The sequence below is a fragment of the Zeugodacus cucurbitae genome, chromosome 2 (assembly GCF_028554725.1).
Source record: "Zeugodacus cucurbitae isolate PBARC_wt_2022May chromosome 2, idZeuCucr1.2, whole genome shotgun sequence".
NCBI classification, from domain to species: domain Eukaryota; kingdom Metazoa; phylum Arthropoda; class Insecta; order Diptera; family Tephritidae; genus Zeugodacus; species Zeugodacus cucurbitae.
Window position 1 is genome coordinate 83,970,106 of NC_071667.1, and position 22,332 is coordinate 83,992,437.

At 37.9% G+C, this 22,332-nt stretch overlaps 1 protein-coding gene and 1 long non-coding RNA gene across 3 annotated transcripts; one reads left to right on the forward strand and one right to left on the reverse strand.

Annotated features, from left to right (window-relative positions):
• Positions 1-2,514: 2,514 nt before the first annotated feature.
• Positions 2,515-4,416, forward strand: LOC105218602 (uncharacterized). Of its 2 annotated transcripts, none has more exons than XR_008472799.1 (3): positions 2,515-3,752; positions 3,846-4,052; positions 4,129-4,416. It is a non-coding gene; the product is annotated as an uncharacterized LOC105218602 (long non-coding RNA). The 2 variants fall into 2 exon arrangements; XR_852093.3 differs by having other exon boundaries at positions 3,846-4,012.
• Positions 4,417-4,869: 453 nt separating this feature from the next.
• On the reverse strand, positions 4,870-5,525 carry LOC105218593 (MD-2-related lipid-recognition protein). Its single transcript, XM_011194293.3, has one exon. It carries the CDS (start codon positions 5,455-5,457, stop codon positions 4,999-5,001), a length of 459 nt encoding a protein of 152 aa, XP_011192595.1. The 5' UTR covers positions 5,458-5,525; the 3' UTR covers positions 4,870-4,998.
• Positions 5,526-22,332: the final 16,807 nt, after the last annotated feature.

Below are 22,332 nucleotides of genomic sequence, written 5' to 3' on the forward strand. Positions count from 1 at the left end.
AGCGGATTGTGAGTTGGACAAGCACTAGAGAGAGTTTGGGTATACCAAAACGGTACTTTTTTGAAGTTTGCCAACTGGCAGTTGGTGTCACAGTCTTATTGACTGATTTTTCGAGTACTTTTTTTCGGCAGAAGTCAATGATCAATATAAAACGTGATCAATTTCGAGGCTGCCTACTTTAAAAAGTTCAAATTTAAATGGGAATGCTTATTATCATTCGGAAGAACATTGTTGGCATTTGTTTTTTGAAGATCATCTCTTTCAAATGTTAGCGGTGAATATGGTCCATCCATTGAGTCCAATTTTCGATGACTCGTTCAAACATTTTGACTGGTAACTGGAGAATTACACGCGTGATGTTTTGCTCCAAGGCCTGAATCGAAGCAGGATTGTCCGCATAGACTTTAGGCTTTACATATCCCCACAGGTAAAAGTCTAACGGTGTGAAATCACACGATCTACCGCCCAATCTTCCGGTCCAATTATTGAAAAAAGTACCTCTACTTGGATCACCCTTTATAAATATATTGAACTTTGATCTTCGTGTTGATCTTGAATATCTCCAATCATACTACGCTATATGTTGATCAACTTTTTCATATAGAGGTTGCTTATAAGAAAATCTTCGAGTCCCTATAGTTAGTAGAGTTGTGAATCAAAGAAACAAGTGACCACCAAAGCATCAAAGAATACAAGTTATCATGTTATCAAATTCATAAAGAATTGAGTTAAAGATGTAAAGAAAGATCATTGAATCTCTATACTCTAGTCTCTGCCTAGTCCTTATATTTATATGCCAAGAAATTGTAGATGAATTTCTTCAGAATTTAAGACCAGTTTTAAAGGCATTCGCAAACCTTAAGTAATTACTCAACATACATGTAATCTCTCTTAGAACGAATTCCACAAACGCTATTCAAAGTCCCCGAACTGTTTGTCAATTGTCAACTTGTTACATTTGCATTAAATTCAAATCAGCAATCATTAAATGGTTGCATGCCGACGAAATGTGTAATAACATCTGTACGAAATCAATTACCTACAAACAAACATGCAACTAATGTGGAGCACCTACAAACGGGCATAATATTTACAAATAGAGGAGTACATTTGTAGCAAGGAATCGTGTGCCGTGTGGGACCGAAGCAAATATGTACGATACGCCTCATTATGAAGCGCTGGCTGCTGCTGCTCCTTGCTGCAACTTGCCACATTGCATTGTGGCAGCTTAGGAGACAATTGTTGACAATTTGACATGCACCTAAGCAGCTGCCCGTGCCTGGCAGTTCGTCAAACGCTGTCGTCTGTCAATTGGGGAAAATCAAATTCAATTCACTGGAATTGTGCGCAGCTCAGAGCTCAGAACTCGATGCTGCCGGGAAGGAGTTCATTGTAGTATGTGGCGCTCGCATGGAACATGAGTGGCAACAGACTGACAAATGTGACGCTGGCTGTCAGTCACACTTCGTGTATAGAGCAAAATACTCGTAGTTGTTCGTATGTTACTTAGAATGTTTTGTCTGACATTTGAGCTAAGACATTTTGCGCCTTTGACGCAACCAAGACGCTACATATGCGTAGAGTTATTGGTAATTGTGTTGTTGCGCCTAAAGGCGGTGTACACGCGAGTAGTTGTTGATTGGCTCATTGGTGCAACTCATTTGTTGCATGACAAATACTCACACTAATCACTACAGCTTAGGTTGCATGCTGTTGTAGACTTCTTAGTCGGTTGCATGCCTCATTTGGTGGCATGTTAGCGGCCGGTGCATTTGTAGCTAATTTAAATTGTATTTGATTAGGTATTAATTACACTGTGTGGCGTGAAGGGGTGTGGCTGGGTGGACGGGGTTTGCAGGGTGTTAAGTGTACGTGGCTTTTCTGTGGAAATTCCAACTTAATTACAAACATTTTTACTTGATTAACAACCCGTTTTTTTACGTGCGCCACAAACTTTTAATTGCTTTATTATTGCCAGCAACGCCGATTCGCAGCCACAAAAAATGCATAAATTAATATTTCACTAATTTGCAACTTTTCAACGAGTCCCTCTGAGAATGCACAAATTTCTGTTTATTTTACAATCAAAACATGTTTTTCACAGCCAAAAAGTGAGCGGTTGCGGGGCCGGTTTCAAAGCTGCTGGACAACTCGCAGCAAAAGTATTTGTGTTTGGTTGAAATTTGAGAAGTTTTTGTTAGCTTTTTGGTGAAAAAGTGGGGAGAAGGGTGGATATGTACAAATCAGTGTTGAATTTTTTTTGAAATTGAGAGATAGGAGTTCAAAAAGCTTAGAGAAGTCTTCGAGAGTTTCACGACCCGGATGATTTGATGTAGCACCAAACTTGTCTTTTATTAAGCTTAGTATATCATCCTGATTCTATCCTTTCCAGATTCCCCAATTTTCTTTTATTAATTTCATTTATAAACAAATTATTAAAAAAATTGAAAATTACTACTGGATCCAGACGAATCCTCGGGCCACCACAAATTACTCACCAACTGAAAACAAACCGCAAAGCAGCCAACAAGTTTTTTACAGTTTCGATTGATTGTTAATCAACAAAAAATAAATAAAAATAAAAAATGCAAATGAAAATCTGTCATAAAGGAAAATTAAACAAAAAGAAAAACTAAAAAAAAAATTATGAAAATTCATGTGTCCGCGTGTCGCGTGTCAATAGGGCAGCAAACGCGTCGAGACTGCATAAAAAGGAAGAAAAGTTAAAATAAAGCAGTTCAACCACTTTTTTGGAATAATTCCGGCATAAATTATAAGCGAGCAAAGCGCTCCTATTTTTCATGCTTTCGAAGATTTTTTATTGCCATTAACGGTTGTTGGTTCTATGTGTATGTGTGTATCGCTTTGTTGCCAATTCACCGCGCATTTTAAATAAACGAAACCGAAATAATAAAATTAATTCATTAAAAATAAATTTGTTGTTCATACTTTTCCCCACGCCACGAGTGCCGAGGCGAACTTATAAATTAAGCAATAAAAAAAAACTCTCCGTGATTGAAAAAATGGCGTGCAACAGCGGCAAATGTTTTATTACTTAATGAACTTACGGAAAATTAATGCGCATCCAGTTAAGTTCAGCTTCAGTTGAGCTGCGGAGGGTTGGCTTTCTTCAAGTGACGACGGCGGTCAACACACCACTTGGCTCCGTGGTATCCTCGCTAAGAAGAATATTTGAAAAAATTCTAAAAAATAATAATTAATATGCAAAAGATGTTTTAGGACTGCACAAAATGTAGTTACAAGCATCTTAATTGTAAGAAATTATGAAAATATAAGAAACACCGCGCAGTTAAGAAGTAATTAATTGTACTTCAATTAAATTGAGTTGTTGCTCATGCAGCGAAAGGGTTGCCATATTTGCATGTTTTTTCTTTAATTAGGTCAGATTACTTTTTATTTCGTTAAATTAGAGAAAGAAGAAACGTGATGAATAACTTTTAGAGTTCTAGTCAGTTACGGTGACCACATATGTATCTTCAATATTCTGAACCGAAAAAAAGAGAAAAAATTTCAATAGAAGATGATGCATTCAAACTATGATGCAAAGATGAACTTCGAACCACTACACTTGGACCTCTCCATTTAAAGCGAAAAGCTGATATAGTGGAGGTATTGGAATCGGCCTAAATTCATCACAATCTTTGTCAACTATTGAGGGATTATTTGGTTAAATATCGCATAAATGCTCTTGATAAATAACCAACACCTACCTGGTAAAGTCTATTTCCATGGTAAGATGTTTACATTTGATTTTTACAAAACAGAGAGGCATTTTATACTCAATGAACGACTCTATCTGATGCTAATTGTTGATCTAATTTCAGAGATTTTCTCTATATTGGATAAAGCGATTAAACGATATATCTCTAGAAGCATTATGGAACTTATCCTGAGTTCCAAGTATTATTTGGATACAGTTTCGATCGAGACAAAATTTAATGATTGAAAAAAATTTAAATTTAAGCAAATCCTTAGCAAAAGTTTTGATAAGGTAGAGCAGAAGTGCTGAAGTATTTAAATATTTTTGCTTTGTAATAATCTGTGGATTCTATTGTAATGAGTTTATTAACTTATGTATAATTTATTTATATTTGCCTATATTTCCAGACGTGTGTGGTCTTATCAGCTCAGCTAGAAACAAACAAAATTGTCTCAACTAAATACAAAAGAAATCACGTGATGGCACGATTGAGTCGCCTCATATAAAAAATAATCCAAAGAGCAACAAAGAAAGCCTATAAAAAGATATTTTAAATAACTCACAACGAAAATAAATTGTATGTCTGCTTTCCATTACTACTCAAGACATGTTTTAAATGTTGATTGCTTTCTTTTAATTGCTCAGTCCAGTTGATAAGAAAGCGATTGTGTTTTTCTAATTTTTTCTTAATTTTTCCCAGATGCTTAATATATTTTTTATATTTCTAATTATATATAAATTGCTTTTGATTATTCTCTTGGCTGTATGGGTAAGCATGATGTGACCAAAGGCATCTTTAGTACCATCCACTTGTTAGTTGTCTTCTACCTTCCTTCGCTCACCGCTCATTTTGAACACTAATGGCTAATTAATTCCTGTTTTAAATTACAAGCGACTTGGAAAAGCTCAATCGGATATTTGGCTGATAAATAACAAGCGAAAAAAATCGTTTCGATACCATTTACTCTATAATTGCCTTCTTTTTTAATGACTTCTGTGTAGCGCTTGGTGAGATCATATATTAAGCGAGCTCGGTGTCTAGCCCGTGTTGAAAATCTACTACTTTTCAGTTGTCAAGTACTGCACACACCAACAACTTTGAAATTCAAATATTTTTCTTCCACTTTCCCCCTCAGAAAAGATCAAAATTTAGTTTTTGCAATGAAAATTAGTCAGATTTATTTGAATCGTTTAGATACATACATACATACTCTATAAAATAATATCCTTTCCACATTTGAAATCATATCAATGTCTCTTTTCCTTCGTCAAGCCACTTAACGCACCACTTTGATGTCGATGGTGAAGCAGCAAACTTGTCCGGTAGGTGCCTTCAATGTCCACTTGATGGTGTATGGATTAATGGGGAATTTACTCTCGATCGGCACATTCATGGTGTATGTCTGGCGTTGATTGGCAACCGTGGGGCAGGGCGTGTATTTGCATGCCTCCTTGTCCATGGTGATGAGCGGCAGTTCCTGTGTGGCGCTCTTTTGCCAGACCAGACCGGCTTCCAACGTCTCCGCAGCGAAATTGGTCGTAAAGTCGAAGGACATAGTGGCCGGACGGCGGCGACGTATATGGCATGCCAAATGCTCACCAGCCTGAGGGCAAGGATCGACGCGTACCTCGTGTATGGTGCAGGCATCGATATCGCCGCACGACTTGAAGTCCACAGATTCGGCGACGGCAAGCGAGATCGCTGCTAGAAATACGCAAACCTTTAAAAGCGACATTTGTCCGTACTTTTCTACACTGCTTCCCGCTTCAAAATGCTGAATGAGACTGGTCGGTTTTGAGTGTTTCAGTGGGACATTAATAGGTCTCAGTGAGTGCGAGATTGATTTGACCGATTGGTATAGTGATAAGTAAGAGTAATATGTAGTGTTTGCTGCGCTCAAAGCTTGAAACAGCATGTGGTTATATGACCTTTGACTGCGCTCAACTGATAAGCGGTGAGATTAGCATTTTTGCTTCAGAATACTCGTATATACTCTGTGAGTTTAGCAAATTCTACGTTTAGGTACACACAGATAATGGGAGGTATATTTAAGAAGTGTATATGTAAGTATGAGCTGAGCTGTGTATTGGAGATAAGCACCACACTCGGTATCTGCTCCATTGTTCTGTTCCCATGAGTAAGGCTTCGAGACAAAGAAAATCTAGTGCTAACGTTATCAGTTCAATATTTATGTAATTTTTGTTTGCTTATCGGTCTATTTAGTGTAAAGTATTATAGCAGCTTATTTTCTACCAGGAAGTATTCAATCTCTTCAAGCAATTGATTAGCTTTCTAATATCAACTTGTTTACGTTTGGAGAATCATGATATAACCACACAAGTGTAAAGAAATAGGTGAATATTTCATTAATGAAACTGAATTGAGTTAGTCTGTGTTTCCAGCTCTCGGAGAAATTAGTCAGGTACAACAAAAAAATAACGGTTTGGGAGTAAGAAGAGATTTCTTGCTGTCTCAAAACCTTTTGTCCATAGCCTATATAATTTCAGTTCGGAAGCTATAAATCTAAGATCTCACTGAATATGAAGAATAAGATTATTCTTCCAAAAATTGGAAGATAACTCAGACCGTCTTAGAACTCGAAGTTTTTGTAGATTTTATTTAATTTATTTTATATATAAGAGATGTAAAAGATTTGTTCGGCAATAAGTTCGCTCGCATATGTTTAAAGACTGCCGAGAAAACTATTCCAACTCATACTAAAGATCTTTAGACACTTCATTGACGAGTTTTAATTGCATTCTTTACTTATGTAGATTTCATTTTTTTTCAAACCAAATTTTATTAGTCTTAAAAACGTTCTAATAGTCCAAATAGTCTAAGATTTCTTAAACAAATGAAGTTGATAGTGATAAAAATTAGGTCTCTAACAGTTCGAGTGTTGAGTGATGCGCATCAATGCTTAAGTGCATCCTTGCGTTTGAGAAACCCTCAACGATTTTGAAGCCACGTCTACGTTTACGAGTTGTTTACACTATTGAGAGGGAATTTGAGTTTTTTGTGTTTGTCCGATTTCATAAAATAAAACGTGGTAATTGTGCGTGATGACTGTCGGCAATGATTTGAACAGATTTTTTAAATGATAAACATCTTGCGTTGACAATGAGCTAAAGTGCGGAAAGATGATGAGTGAAGGAAGATGAGAGATAAAAATTGAAATGAGAAAAAAAAAAATGAAAAAAATATTTAAAATCTGTAGGCCGAGGGCGGTTTTCCGCGCAAGTCGGCCAGCAAGGTGCGGTTGGCGTAGGAAAATGTTGACAAATGTTTCTAATTTTTATTGCGTTTGTTCAGCGGTCACAATAAGACCCGAGGGAGCACAAATAGCAGCAGCAGCAGCAATGAATTGGCCGACCACTGCGGAGAAGTGCTTGCTTCATATTACTAACGTTTGGTGTTTTTGGTTTTGGTTTTGATAATGTCAATTTCCCATTTTCATTAGAGCGGCAGGCAATTCACATTAATGTGCGCGCCGAAGGAATGCTTTACGGCAGAAGTCATCAGGATAATAATCATTTGCGTTGCTTACAGAAATTAATTGCCGACCGAAGCGTTGTTTGTGCGCTGCCAAGCAGCAATATCTTATATATATTGTACTATATAAACAATTATTTTATATTACAATTTTTAATGTGGCGCTGACAACAATTCGACAGACACACTCGTCAGCGCTTCCTCCACAGTGCAGGCGCATCCGCTTGACGCTCACGCAAATGGGCTGCAGTTCCGCTCGCCGTTCGGCAGCAAGGCATGTTGTTGCTATTGTTATTCCTGTTGACAAAAGAAAAAAAAACAAAAAGCTGTTGCAATGCCAAATGTTGCTCGGCAATGATGCTAATAATATTGCTAATGTGTGAGCACTAAAAGTGAGCATAATTCGCTGCAAATTATGACAACTTGTTGGCGCTGCATTAACGCTTGAGAAGCAGCAGCATTGCATAATGCCGGCAACACTGTCACTGCTGCCATCGCTGCTGCTGCTGCTGCCGAGGCTAAGACAATATGTGACCAAAATAGCAGCTATTATCCTTAAGAGCCAAGGCATAGCGTTGCATGCAGGCCTTGGACTCTTCGTGCGTGCAGCTGAGTGGCTCTACTTATATACTCGCATTTACATATGTGTGCGTGTATGAGTATGTGTGCTTGCAGAAATTATTGACTGTTGGCAAAGTGCTGCCAAATTGCTGCAATGTTTCATTTTACTCATAAGTGTATGTGCTCATGCAAGCATGTCCTTCGACAATACAGCGCAACAAACACACACACACAACAACTCGTCATATTTCCTAACTCATATGCCCAGCGTATGATTTTGAGGCGCCACTCAGTATTTTGTTCCCTTTTATACCCCATCACAACACGTTGGTCAACGGAAAATGAAACTTGTTTCCATAATACGTTTGGAGACCGATTTCGTTTGACCTGTTTGTCCATGGGTACTCTCAAGTATTCCCGGAAATATTTAAAATAAGAGAAGGAAAGCTTCAATTATTTAACTACCGATGGAAATATCGATAACATCCATCATTTCAATTTAATATTCTTCGCACCGGTAATGTCTTCATGAAAATTATTCTACATTATAAAAATATCGATAATTTGAAATGACTATCGATTAATTGTATCTAATATCTAAATATCGTTATCGATTTTTATCGGAGATCGCATGACTCAATTTTTTCTGAAAACTTTCGTCCGACGATGTGGAGACTAACAACAGTATGTAAATGGAATTTTTAAGAACTCACGGGGCAAGTATTGAAGCAGTCAAATGTTCTAGAATACACACTTACTCCAAACCCTCCTAATCTAACTATATCATATATATTTCGTACTCGAGAAGTTAAATCATGAAACTATGAATGGAACATATCTGTACATCATTGACCGTTCGAAAGGAACAAACTCCTCACTCTAAAACGTTCTCGATTCGAAAGAGTGGTCTCAGCATATTTGTGATCTCTGAAAAACTTTGCTTTTAAGACAATGTAGCTGATTCTGGTCGATTTTAACACAACCTTATTTTCTCTTTATTTTATCCCACTTATGTACTCTTGCAACGTTGGTCATTGCTGTTTAGTTGTAATCACTAGCGTCATTTTTATTTTTGCTATAATAACAATTTCGAAAATGATTTGTGCTAAGAGTCTCTCTTTTGTTTCTTCAGATAATGCAAATAATAATTATCTTAAAGAAAAATTACTTCCTGCGCACACATAACTGTTTGTTGTGTTAATATGTACAGTTATTTAGTTGCGTGGGCAGAGATTGGTCTCAGTAATGTTTTATGGTTGGAGCTGTTGCCAAAGAAATTTGCTAATATTCCACACAAATAGTTTTCTGAAGGCCTGTAAGCTGGCGAAATAAATTTAAAATACTCATGTGGGCTGATTTGGGTATATTTTATTGTTATTTTAATTTCTTTAATTATTTATTATTTCATTTCTTTAATTACTTTGTTTGATAAAGCGGAATACTATGGGCAAAAGAACTCGCATAACCTCAATTTCGAAATTGCATTCGGGTATAATTTTTAATGAGTTTATGCAAATCACAAAGGAAATGTTTTTTTATTATATTTTTTGTAACATATAGTTTAACTCAAATAGTTGCAATCGCTTAGGGAATCGCTGGCGGCTCAAAGCAGTACTTTGCTATTATTTTTTGAGCCCGCGGCCACAAAACTATTTCAAAGGCTTCATATATTTTCAAAGAAATGGGCAAACTTTTCAAAGAAATGTCAACTGACTACGCGTCAAATGCAGGAGACGACTGCCGGATATGCCGACATGAAAGAAAATGGCGCCTATTCAAATGATTTTTTAAATTCCTTTTTAAGAAAAATAAATTCGTTTATTAAGAAATACAACGCAATTAAGTATAAAATGTATCAAAAATAATAAATAAAATTAGTTCCATACAAATGGCGAGCGCTGTAGGCGAGTGAGCCGACGGCGAGCCAACAACTTGGTTAACTGTTTCATCTTTATTTCACTAAATCATTATATTTTCTTTAAGAGTTGCTTTAAACTAAAATCTAAATATTGGAAAGTCTATATAGTCTTAGTTTTAGCTAGTTTCGCCTTTAACACATTACTCTTGGGTTTCTCACGACAGTGAAAATAATCCTCTAATAAGTGCTTCCATACTTTACCCCGAAAGTCCACAAGTTTTCCAATATATTAGGAGTGTTAAGATGATTTGTTGAGATAACTCACTGCATAATAATATGAAAATAATCAAATAATAGAGATATTAATGAGGACCTCAGTGATAGACATTTGGGTCTCAAATCTTACAGATAGATAGAGGTAATGAAAAAACAAACGAGTTCGAAAGCAGGTCTTCTCCAGACGTGATCTTCGCTGAAAGCACTTGATGTTGGAACAAAATTATTTTGGAACAGTTTTGATGAGACCCAGATCAAAAAAAATTCACTAAATAGTTTTATAGGTTCCATTGTAGACAATTTTTATCGCGGAGATCTGAATACGGAATATGTTCCTTGGTACCCAACGTCACAATCCAAAACAAATTATGCAGAGAGAATGGAAGAAACTATAATTTTTAGTCAAGATAGGTTGGTCTACAATACCAAACTCGTATTTGATTAGAAAATACATTTTTTTTTTTCAAAATACACACCTATACTAACTCAAACGCTAGAGATTGAGCTAAAAAGCGCAAATTTTAATAAAAGTTTGCACCAGCGCTGCGTCCTTAGTTTATTTTTAACGCTTTAAATGTCAAAGAAGACCGAGGACGGCGTGTGCAACATGCAAATTACATTTCATACATTTTAATTTATTTTGTCGCAATTCCTCTTGGCGTATACGAGTATTGCGCTCCCCTTTCACGGTTTTGGTTTTTAAGCTGCCTTTGTGGTTTAAGAAATATGTGAAATCACATTTTTGCGCTGTGAATACAGACACATACATATATTAATATCAGAGAATACAAGTACAAATTTTCGAATATATTATTTATTATATATATATATGTATATACACACACTCTTATTCAACTGAGCATGTGTTGATGTGTTTTCGGTGCGCCTGAGCGCTCGTAATTCTGTTTTTCGGCAATCAAGATGACTGTGAGTGTTGAGTGATAAGTAATACTGTACAGCGATGAAAAAGTGTGGCGACTCTACACTTGCAGGCAACATTGTCACCGTCACCGTTATACGGTTCGTACAGCACTGCAAGCGCTTATCAGCATCCGCGTCGTTGCGGTCATTCACTGGCAGTCTCACACTTTCTCACATGGAATTAATAATAGAAACCGTTGCAAGAACGGTACCGGCAAAGTGCAACAGCCGCGTCAAATACTCGCACCGCCAGTCCGTACTTCATACTCCATACAGCCATCAGATGTGCGCGTCGGCTCATCATACAGCGTTCGGATGCGCCGCCGCCACGTTGATTACGCTGTTAAGTGGTGTCAGCGCGGCGGAGCTCAGTGTAAATCTTTGAATTGAAGCCACTGCGCTGAAAGAAATAATGAATTAAATAAAAAAAAAAACAAAAACAAGAATGCACTGGCTGTGCCAGTCGCCAAGGCGCTCGTAAAATCTAAATAATTTAAACGCACTTGAGAGTGTCACCAAATGGGATAAGCGGCCCGCGAACTCTTTCTACAAGTTATTGATAAGTCAACTTTTCACTTTTCATTTAAGTTGGAAATTTGTTTGTGCATCTGTGTCAGGATTTCCTGTAGAAATGGTACAGTACGCAATTGCGTCGTAGCGGTCGTCATCTTCGTGACACTACAACTTGTAATTTTAATGCGTAATTCTTAGTCAGCGCGTTGAAGATAAGCAGTGAGACCTTTTGAATTCACCGCCGCAACTGCTATGCCTATGCAGCTTTATCGCACGTTGTAGACTCACATATGCAGTCGTGATTTTCTTCTTTTCTGGATTTGCGGTTTTTTGCTGCCTCGAAGTCTGCAACGACTTCCAACTTTTTATCTTTCTCAGTTTGCAGCCGACTTTAGACTTCCTATAATTTACTTTATATCTCAATTATTGCTATTCTGTTCACGCAGTTATCTGTAGTAACAAGAAGTGAGTGTCTGTAGAGATATCTAGTTTATCGAACATTTTTTCTTGGATTAAGGAAATAAGGTCGAATAAACGGAATTCCGTTATCTGTTAAATGTTTTCGGATGTCGAAATGGAATATATAGTTTGCAGTTAAAACATGACAAGTAGAAGTTAAATGTTGCTAAATCTTCTCAGCTATTACACTAGAAGAAATCTTAGATAATATTTAGCTACTTTAGCGAAGAACTCGTACAGCCACTTTTCTCAAGTCTCTTTTGAATTCAACTTTGCACCACCAAGGGCGTTCGCCATGGACAGGAACAGGTGATAGTCACTTGGCGCTATGTCCGGGCTATATGGTGGATGTGATAAAACCTCTTCTTCTTCTTTCTGGCTTCTGACAAGTCATCAACGAAGTGTGTGGTCTGGAATACTATACCCTTCCATTGGCCAATTCTGGACGCCTGCTTCAGGCTGTCCAGTTGTTCGCAGTAGATGGTAGCGTCTGGACATATGAGAGCAGCTCATAGTGGAAGATTCCGTTCCAATCCCACCAAACACACAGCAAAACCTTCCTGGCCGCCAATCCCGTCTTGGCCACTGTTTGGGACGATTCACCGGCCTTCGACCACGACCGTTTTCGCTTGATATTCTCGTATGTGATCCATTTTTCGTCGCCAGTCACCATCTGCTTCAAAAATGGGTCGTGTTCGATCCGTTTCAGCAGCATATTGCAGGCGTTGACTCGATCCAGAAGGTTTTTTGCGTCAAATCATGCGGCACCTAAACATCAAGCTTTTTTGTGTATCCAGCCTTCTGCAGTTGGTTTAAAATGGTTTGGTGTCTAACTTACATCTCCTGGGCGATGTCACGAGATGCCACATGCCGGTTTAACTCGATGTTTTCCATGATTTGATCGGTATTCGTCGCCACAGGTCTTCCGCCGGCTAACTTATCCATGGTGTCGTTTTTACACGCTCTGGATCGTCGAATCCATTTCTCAGCAGTTCGAAGTGATAGATTACTATCCCCTAAATCTCCATAAATCTCACGGAACGTTTCTCTAGCGGATTTGCCTTTAACGAAGGAAAAATTTAAAATAGCGCGAATTTAGGCATTAGTGACATGTTTAAGCGTTTATAACTGTTGAACGCAATCTGCTAACTAATCATTCATATCGTCGTTTTGTAGGTTATGTCAAGGCCTTTGAAAGATGTATAGTATGGCCAGATACGAGCTCTGTACCGCTTTATACATAGCCGCGAATTACAAAAGACAAAAAGGCGAAAGGGAGATAGGACGAAATTTGTATAATAGTTCGATTTCATCTCGAATTTCGGTGAAATCGTAAGTGATCGATTAATGTTGTTTGTTATAGTCTTTCTGTTTCATATTAGATTTACGTCTAGAATCTATTTTGTCAAAATGAATTACGTCGGACTGACAATTGTATAATTTTGATGACAGGGTCTATACAAGTTGTTTTAGGTTGCCAATTTTTGTCGAAAACTGTCGTAAATACTTATAGAAATGAATTGGCATTCGTTTTGATTGGTCTGAACACGACTGCCAGTAAATTTGACATATATTTTTTTTTTGTTTTGGTAGCGAAATAGAGCGGAGAGCACTAGTAATGTTGATATGTTATCTGACTCAAAATAACTAATAAATTAATTTTAAAATCAAGCTCTAAGGCGCCTTCCATTATATTCACAGTAATTATCGAAGAAAATAAATAAAAATTAATTTCTGCTGAATAGTCCTCTGAAGAGCTTTACGAGGACATATTCATATATGTGAGTAAACAAAATCAAAAGCCGAAGGAAAAAAACACCGAACCGCAAATTAAATAACAATTTGTTGTGACTGTGTAAATTGTATGCGCGGCCAATATTAAAAGCCAAAATCGAATGCTCGATTTCAAATCGCACATCATTTGCATAACCGAAAAACAAGAAGGTGTGTGGCGCACAAAAACACGAACGAAACAACACAGTGTGGCCGGCAGACCGGCATGTGGCACGGCGACCGTGTGTTGTGTGTGAGGCAGCAAAGGGCAGCAATTAAAAATCATTTTTCACTTCGGTCAACCGCTTCACTCAATTTACATGTGCGCTGGCATGTGTGCGCCTGAGTGTATTGATTGCTGGCATAACGGTATGTAGTTGCAACACGAAAACATTGCCACAAATTTTGTTGCTGCAACACACACACACAGCAGAGCACAGAGAATACCTCAGCAACAAAACCACACATCATCATCGACGTTTCAACGCCCCAAACCAGCAACAAAAACAACAACAGCAATGCAAAAACAACAAACAAACGAAGAAGTGTCGGAATTGCAGGAACTGGCAATGAAAGTTGGTCATGGCTAACCAGCGGTGGGTGGCCAGGAGGAGCATGCAGCAGCTGCCAGCAATATATTCTATGACAGTGATCCGATTGTCATCACGCGTGTATTGTCGCACACACACACACCGACAGCTATGACTTCGGTGAGTTAAAAAATGGCGTGTTAAAAAATCGTAGCACACCCCAAGGGGCTCTGGCATGTGTATGCAATATTCATCATGTGTGTTGCATGTGTGCGTGTGTGTGAGAGGAGTGGCTCATTCACACCTTCGCTTGCAGGCGTCAATTATTCACCAATTGAAAAATTACTCAACTGCGCATTTTCCAGTTTTTCGCAATTTCCTCCAACCCCCCGCCTCTTACCATGGCTGTGGTATTTTTTCCGTTTGCGTTATGTGTTTTCACTTTTTTCTTGTTATTGTTGCAGGTTGCTCACCAGCGGGTGTTATCCGATTTTCAGCATTGTTGTTGTTGTATTTTTTTTTACGTTTTCTCGTTCGATTGGTGAGGTGCGATATGAATTTGGTTTTGCGCAATTCTTCTTCCATCGCACATAGACATATGCACTCATATATACATGGGTATGCTGCTGCATCAGCCACACATGAGCTTGCCGAGTGTGCACCGTTAATATAATTTTTCGTAATTTTTTCCATTGTTTTGCCACTCATTGGGTGGCAATCTTCAAGCTTGTGCGACGCGCTTGACTTTTGCCTCCCTCTTACTTCTTTTTATTTTTGTTCTTCAGCGCTTTTTTTCTGAATTTCTTCAGCAACTTTTCACAGCAAATTGACTTCGGTCATGTTCATCGATAACTTGTGGCTTTTTTCGGTTTTGTTGTAATTCGCTGGTTCTCCTTGCCGGTGTGTGATTTTCAACTTTATCCTTTGGGGTATTCAAAACTTTATTGCTGCAATTATTAGTTGGTGTAAAGCACTAATCAATTGAATCGATAATCTCATGGCATAATGAATTGCATTTCTGTTGCAGGCGCGTCGTTCGGAGTTTCGTTATTCTTCTAATATTTTCATTGAAATTCCTTTGTTTAAGCTTAAGGAATTGAATAAAGTATTTTTCACCATTTCTCACAGTTCTTCTGCGATTTGGAATATTGGATGATACAAAGATGGATTCTATTCCACACTGAACAGAACCAGAAACAGAACCAGAAACAGAAAATTATCTGGACTCTACTCTGGACTCTAGAGCTTTTGAGCACCTATAATAATAGAGATCAAGGTTTCCAAAGATCTACAGTCGGACATCTAGAGTTCTGGGAAAAGGGAAATATACCATTATACCCCGACCATTTAAAGGAAGCTCACACACCGGTTGCAACGACATGACATACCGTGGCATGCTGTCAATTAGTAGGTGTTTAACACAATTAATTTACGTGTGCGCCCAAAATGAGGAAAACAAAATCAATAATCCAGCTTCGTTAAAGTAATCCGCTTCGGGTCCACCTTTCACAACTCACGCGCGTTACAAAGCTCTACATCAAGCTGCCTACCAATTTACTGTTACGTGTAGTATATATAAGTACACATGTTTGTAGGTGTGCACCGTCGACAATCAACCAGTCCATTCGACCTTTGGACTCTGCCACTTGGTGAGCTTTATGGCTGTGTCAGCATTTAAGCGTTTTAGGGTTAAGTCCATGTCAAAGTGTCAGTTTAGTATCGGTGTCATGTCATGCAACAATGACTAGCGGAACAGCGACAGGATAACAACACAACGCCATGTGCGAAGGTGACGGAAGGCAGAATTTCGCAGTGGATTACGGTGAATGTGTAAACGTTGTTTTGGCGAAAAGGTGGGGTTATGGGTGGGAGGGCTATTAGGGGAGCTGGCGTGCGTGGGTATTAATTTCGCAACGAAAACACGTCGAATTTTCGCCAACACGTGAGTTGTTGTGCATTTTGTGTGGCAGTGAGCGTAGATTATGTGAGAGGAGGAGTGGTTGCGTGGGAGAGGAGTGGTGTGGCATTAAAGCGCGTACCAGATGCTGATGAAAAACAATTATTTAGCAACAGAAGCACTAATGAGAACCTTGCCGATTTATGTTGAGTATGCATGTATGTATGTTTGGAAGTACAAATTTTTGAATTCATTTGGAGTGGGACGCACTAAGCATTTTCCTCGAATGTTACCTGATCAATTGTATATCCCGAGGCTCACATACTTACACTTAAGCTAACAACAAATAAACATGGTAAATACGTAGAAGACTCATACAAGCAAATACACAAACTCACATAGTAAATAAAACCTACTATTATCTACCTAACCTGCAATGTTTTCAGATTTTTTGCCACTGACTATAAACAGCACAACAAGTACTTTTGCGCCACCGCATCCAAATATGTTTTGCATTCGAAATTGACTACATACTCACATTCAGCTCCAAAATGGCTTTTATTTATTGACAGAAATACATACATACACATATTAATATGCTTTAAGTCCTCTCTATTTGTTTTGTTGCTGTATTTTTTCACGGTTAGCCACTGTTCATTTCCAACTCGGTGAGTGGCGTTCATTGCATTTGTAGTTGTTGTTGTTGTTGGTCAGGTTGTTTGCATTTTTCATGTGTATTGGTTGCAAATAACGCCCAGGAAGCATACGTAATCCAATAAAATGTTGTAATTAAATTTACGCTTCATTTGAATTTGTCACTTTCGTGTTGGATTTGCATTTTTCTTTGCCCCTTACAAACAAACTTATGTACATACACGTTGACATGCAGCTTTTAATGTATTTGTAATATTTGCAGGACATTTTTCTGTCTTTCTCTAGGTGTAAATGAATATGATTTGAATATGGTGTGAATTTTAATCAGAAACATTAATAATTTTGTTCTTTCAGACTTACTTGGCGTTAAAGCCCTAGATTTTTGAGTCAATCTTCTAAACCTATAACCCATACATAATGAGTATGTTAATAATTTTTCACCAAAATAATATATCGGGTGATCCAAGTAGAGGGGCTTTTTCCAATAACCCTTTTTTGAACAGATCACGCGTGAGTCGTGTCAAACTTTTATGTTATTTTTGTTCAGTATTGATTGAAATTTCATTATGGAAAGACTTCAGGCGTTTCAAATTGTTCAACTTGATTACGAAAATTCACGTTCTGTAAAGAATGCTTCACTCAACTCATGGTTAACATGATAGGCCTACTGAGCGTACTATTAGCAACAGCAGCATTCATTATTGGGTAATATTGAACCGAATAGACCTCGCTCAGCACGCAATGAAGAAAATACAGCAGCCGTATCTGAGAGTCTTCACGAAGACCGTGGAGAGTAGATTCGGCGCCACTTCTCACACATCACATCAATCAATGGATTTATTGAGAGAACAGAGCAGATAATTTCACGTTTTTTGCCGGTCGATTGGCCACCATGATCACACACCTTAGAAAATTGGACTCAATGGATAAACCATCTGAGACGTAGTAATTTTTAAAAAATAAACGCGAAAGAATATTCTCTCGAATGATAATAAACATGACCCATTAAATTTGAATTCTCTGTTTTTTTTTTAAGTAGAGAACCTCAAAACCTATTTACTTCAGTGCTATTTTATCAGTTGAATGGAAGCTTTGTATGGTAATAATTAATTTTGAGGCATTTTAGGATAAACTTGTTGACAAAGAATGTACTAAAAAGGACATAGTCAACTGGATAATTGAAAACTGATATGTATTTAGTTACCAAATTCTTTCTTCATTACTCTTTATTCTGTTGAAAATATTGGGTTTTAAGTATTTTCGACGCTTGCGCCATCTATTGGTGTTGGAGACCATTTGATTACACTCGGTTCAGTATTGATTTTTAGATCGATTTCACTCTCGTTATGTAATCATAATCTTTGACTCAACAGCAAAGCTTTGGAAGCTCCACACGCTCGCCTCTTATATCTTAATTCTGGTATGATACATGTAGGAAAAGTTCAAAGGCGATCAATAGGACGAATAAGAATCACTATACACTTAAAATTTGAATTGAATTATACTTATCTTAGTGTGGTGATAAACTAACGGTATATTTCTTTCTCACAGCACAGACTATTGAATTCAAGCTGAATCTTGTATCTTAAAGCAATACTCTTAATGTCCACTTTTTAAATCGTACATTAAAACGAACACGAAATGTCGAAGAGCAGAAGTAAAGTTCCTTTAGACATTTCTCACCTTCTCAGAGGATTAGCGGTAAAATTGTGATTGAAAGTTTTGCCAACACTTGCTGACCTATGACTTTTAAGCTTTTAATTTTCGTGGTAACGGCAACTAGCAACAACAGCAAGTACATACGCGTTGCAATCGATAACCACAACAATCAGCTGGCGATTGAGACCCAGAAAAAAACCAATTGGGAAAAAGTTGGTGAACAAAAAGCTAGCAGACTAAAAAACTGCAGTGAAAATCGCTAAGTAGGCGAGTTTTGCGCCACAAGCTTACACTTTCGCACCACAGCGGGGACAGACTGAAAAGCACAAGAACAACAACAAATGAAAAGGTGTGCTTGTGTGCGCGGCAGTGCTAGTCGTTGGTCCGTATAGCTTGTTGTGGCACGCGGCAAAGTCTAATTGATCCCGAAACAGATATTTTCAATTAGCAGAAAAGCATTTGTTGTATTTTGTTGTTGTTAAGTTCTCCCTTTAGATTGCCGCGAAACTTTAGGTACACTTCCATGTAGACATGCTTATCTACATAACAGGTTAATTTTTTATATTTTCCCATCCAGCCGCACCTTGTGCGCTTAACACCCGTGGGCAAGGTCCAAGAAATTCCAAAGAAAAAGAAGCCAGAAAAGTAGTATGCAGTAAAACGACGAAAAATGAGCGCGTAAAAGTTTTTAATTCTATTAAAAAAGCGGAAGGCAGCAAAACTTTGCGGACGCTTTTTCACATTTCCCTATTTCTCATTTCTTATTTCATTTTATTGTTATGCTTTAAGGCTAGTGAAATTCGCCTGGCTGCTAGCGACAGTTACACTTAAGCGTGTCTGTGTCCAGTGGTGTCTCCAAAGGTGCAAACTGCCGGACGCTGAGGTGTCGGCGTTGGAGTTTCTTCCGAACTTTTTTCGTGTGCGACATGCAAAGTTTGTGGGTGGCAAGCGAACAAGTTTTCAATTTGCCGTTAACAAATGGAAAAAATTTGAACTTATGACAGCGAGAGAGAAAAAAGAATTGAAAATATTAGAATTGAATATTAGTGCTGAGAGCAGCTGAGAAAGTATGGATTTATTCTGCAAACTAAAATTTATAAGCTTTAAATATATTTTTTTAATATTTAAAAGGAAATGTGCTTCCTCTTAGTTCAGAAAATCAATTGGAACCTTATGGCAATCATGTAAGTCAATGGATTTCTCTTCCTTGTCGATTGATATTTTAAAGTTTACTTGTTCATTAGCATGAAGAATACAAAATATTGCGATCTCTTCGACTTAAAGTACCGCAAATTCGAAAAATACGCCAAGCGCCTAAATGTAGACTACATTGAAGCAACTACAAAGTAACTCTGCGCGCTAAGCAAGTGTCGAATGACAATATAAAATACCTGAATAGACAGAAGATGACAGCAGCATCAGCAAAAATTACAACAACAAAAAGCACAACAACAACATTAGCATCTGTTGTGACCAAGTCCACGTAGCGCCTTGAAGTGCAAGCGGAAAAAAAAAAGCAACTCAGGATACGCATATAAAAGTAGCAACAACAAACAAATGTGGCAGCAACCCTTTCGTACGTTGGTTTCAACAAATCATTGTCATTAAAAAGCGATATGCTGCTGGCCGCTGTGTGTCCATTTCAATATTTCTAATTAATTTATTATCGCTTATCTCGTGCGATAAATCGCGTGTGCAACACTGTTTGCAGTCCAGCAATGCTACCAATGGGACTTGCAACTTATTGTTGCACGTATGTTTTGGCTTACCTACCAAGCATGTGGCATGCAGTACTTTGTTAGCAATTTGTCTGGCGCTTGTTACACGAAGCTGCTGCTATCTATGTACGTTGTTGCCACAATTTGTTTGTTGTTGTTATTGTGTTTTTTTTTTTGTGTGCGGAAATTTGCACTTTTGCCTGTCTCGTGTGCTTATTTCGGATTTCGCCTCGGCCAGATAAAGTGCGTACACGCAGCTATTGATGTTGCCGTTGTCGTGCTGCATGCCCCACCTCTAAGCGCCGCTCCACGCACAAATCCATTGACTAAATAGAGCATTGTACTCGTGTATCCACTGGCACTTCGTGTTTGCTTAGCTATGCCCAGCCATGCCACACGGAGTGCCACTGCTGCTTGACCACGCATGTTGCAACAACTGCAGCGCCCTTTTTATGGCAACAAACAAACACAAGCGGCGGTGGCGGCGGCGTCGAAAATGCGTCGAACAAATGCCAGTGACCAGAAATTCGCCACATTTGCGTGGCAGTGCGAAAACAAAACACACTCACGCACTTCGACCAAGCGTTTGTTTGCTTGTGGCAAGCTCACGCACCGTGCAACAGCTTCAATTATTTCGCTTCACCGCTTGCTGCTGTTGCATTCTCGGTTGACTGTTTCGGTTGTTGTTTGCATATTTTCCTGCTGATTTGCCTTCATTGCACTTCATTTGCTTATCTCGGTCATTTATGTGGATTTACGGTTATGCAGCTGTAAAGCGTAAGGCATTTGTCGTCATTTGCCCAAAATATCACTGTACCGTTAAAAGTAACTATGTGTTTATCTTAATGTGTGCTCAAAATTATTTAAAACCGAATTTATTTGTTATTGCTCGTAAAATATTTTCGTAGTACTTAACTTAATAAATTTCATAAGCGGAGAGGGATCACACTTCCGTACTTTGTCTTAAATAAACTCCCTTAAATATTCATCAATTTCGGTTTTAAGTGCAGTTAGTTGTTGAAATATGGATCAGTTTTTTCTAGACTTTTTATGTTATAATAAGAAATAATTATTTTTATGGATCTAAGTAGTTATTTAGACTTCATAAGACTGGTTTGTTGGATTTGTCGTCCAGTCTTTAATGAAGCAAAATCAATGTTCATTATTTGAATGCAGCGGAATATTGCTTTCCAAGATCCTTAATCTTCTATTAATCGAAAATCATTTAAAATATTTCAAGATAAATTGTATTTTTTGTAAGCGAACGGGTAATCATAAAAGTTCGTATCGATTTAAATAAAAGCAATTTCTTGAGAAAATATTTTTTTATTTATCATTATTGCCGTCGAAGGTGATTATAACGATCCTGTAGAACCATACCATTTTTGAGAACGATTTGTCTTATACTTCAAAATAGATCACAATCTAGGCGATTATGTCTTGTCATTGTCCCAAAATTTCTCTCAAATAACCATTCTCTTGACGTCTGAGTAGAGGAAAAGCTCGTGTCGCAGCCACTCTCAAGTTTTCGTATATTGAAATTTTGAACTTTCTCGTAATATTTTGAATATCATCTCGATAGACCTCATTCCCCGGTCGTCCGAAATAATTTTGTAGATTTTTTGATGTTTTCCTTCACTTTTTTGTCGTTTGCTACGGTCATTATTTTGTCTGATAGCTGTTAAATGTATACAAGTTAGGTAAAACTACGAACAATTTGCATTTGAATCTGGGGTCGCTTTCATAGGGGCGATATAAAATTGTCAGCCTGTCAGGCAGCTTTCCAACACTACAGCCACTAGGTTGCTTTGATTTAGAAGTAACAATGAGAATACTGTGAAGTTAGCTGTAGTTTGGCTCTTGCAAGATGCAACTTGGAAAAACTGTTTTGAGGAAGGCGACGAGAAATCATCTAAGAAATTCCTTCTCCAATGTCTAGCATTCGCCAGACTGTGATTAAAGCACCTCTGTAGACATACCTTCTACGGACCTAAATTGACTGGCGAACTGACTAGAATTGACCTAAGCAAACTTAAGAACTACGTAATAGAGACCAAGAGCTTTATCGAATATGGAGGATTTATTAATCCGTAACGAGTATTCGGATATCATACAATACAGTCTCAAGTTATCTAAGTGAGATTCTCTATAGTCGAGAAGATTTGCCCCTTGACCTAAAATAACCTAATGTAGCTGTGGTTACCAAGTTTGTTTACAGAGATCTTGCAAATAGTACATAGTACATTTTGAGCCATTAAATATAAGAGACATGTTGCTGTATGATTTAGGTTGCGGCTCC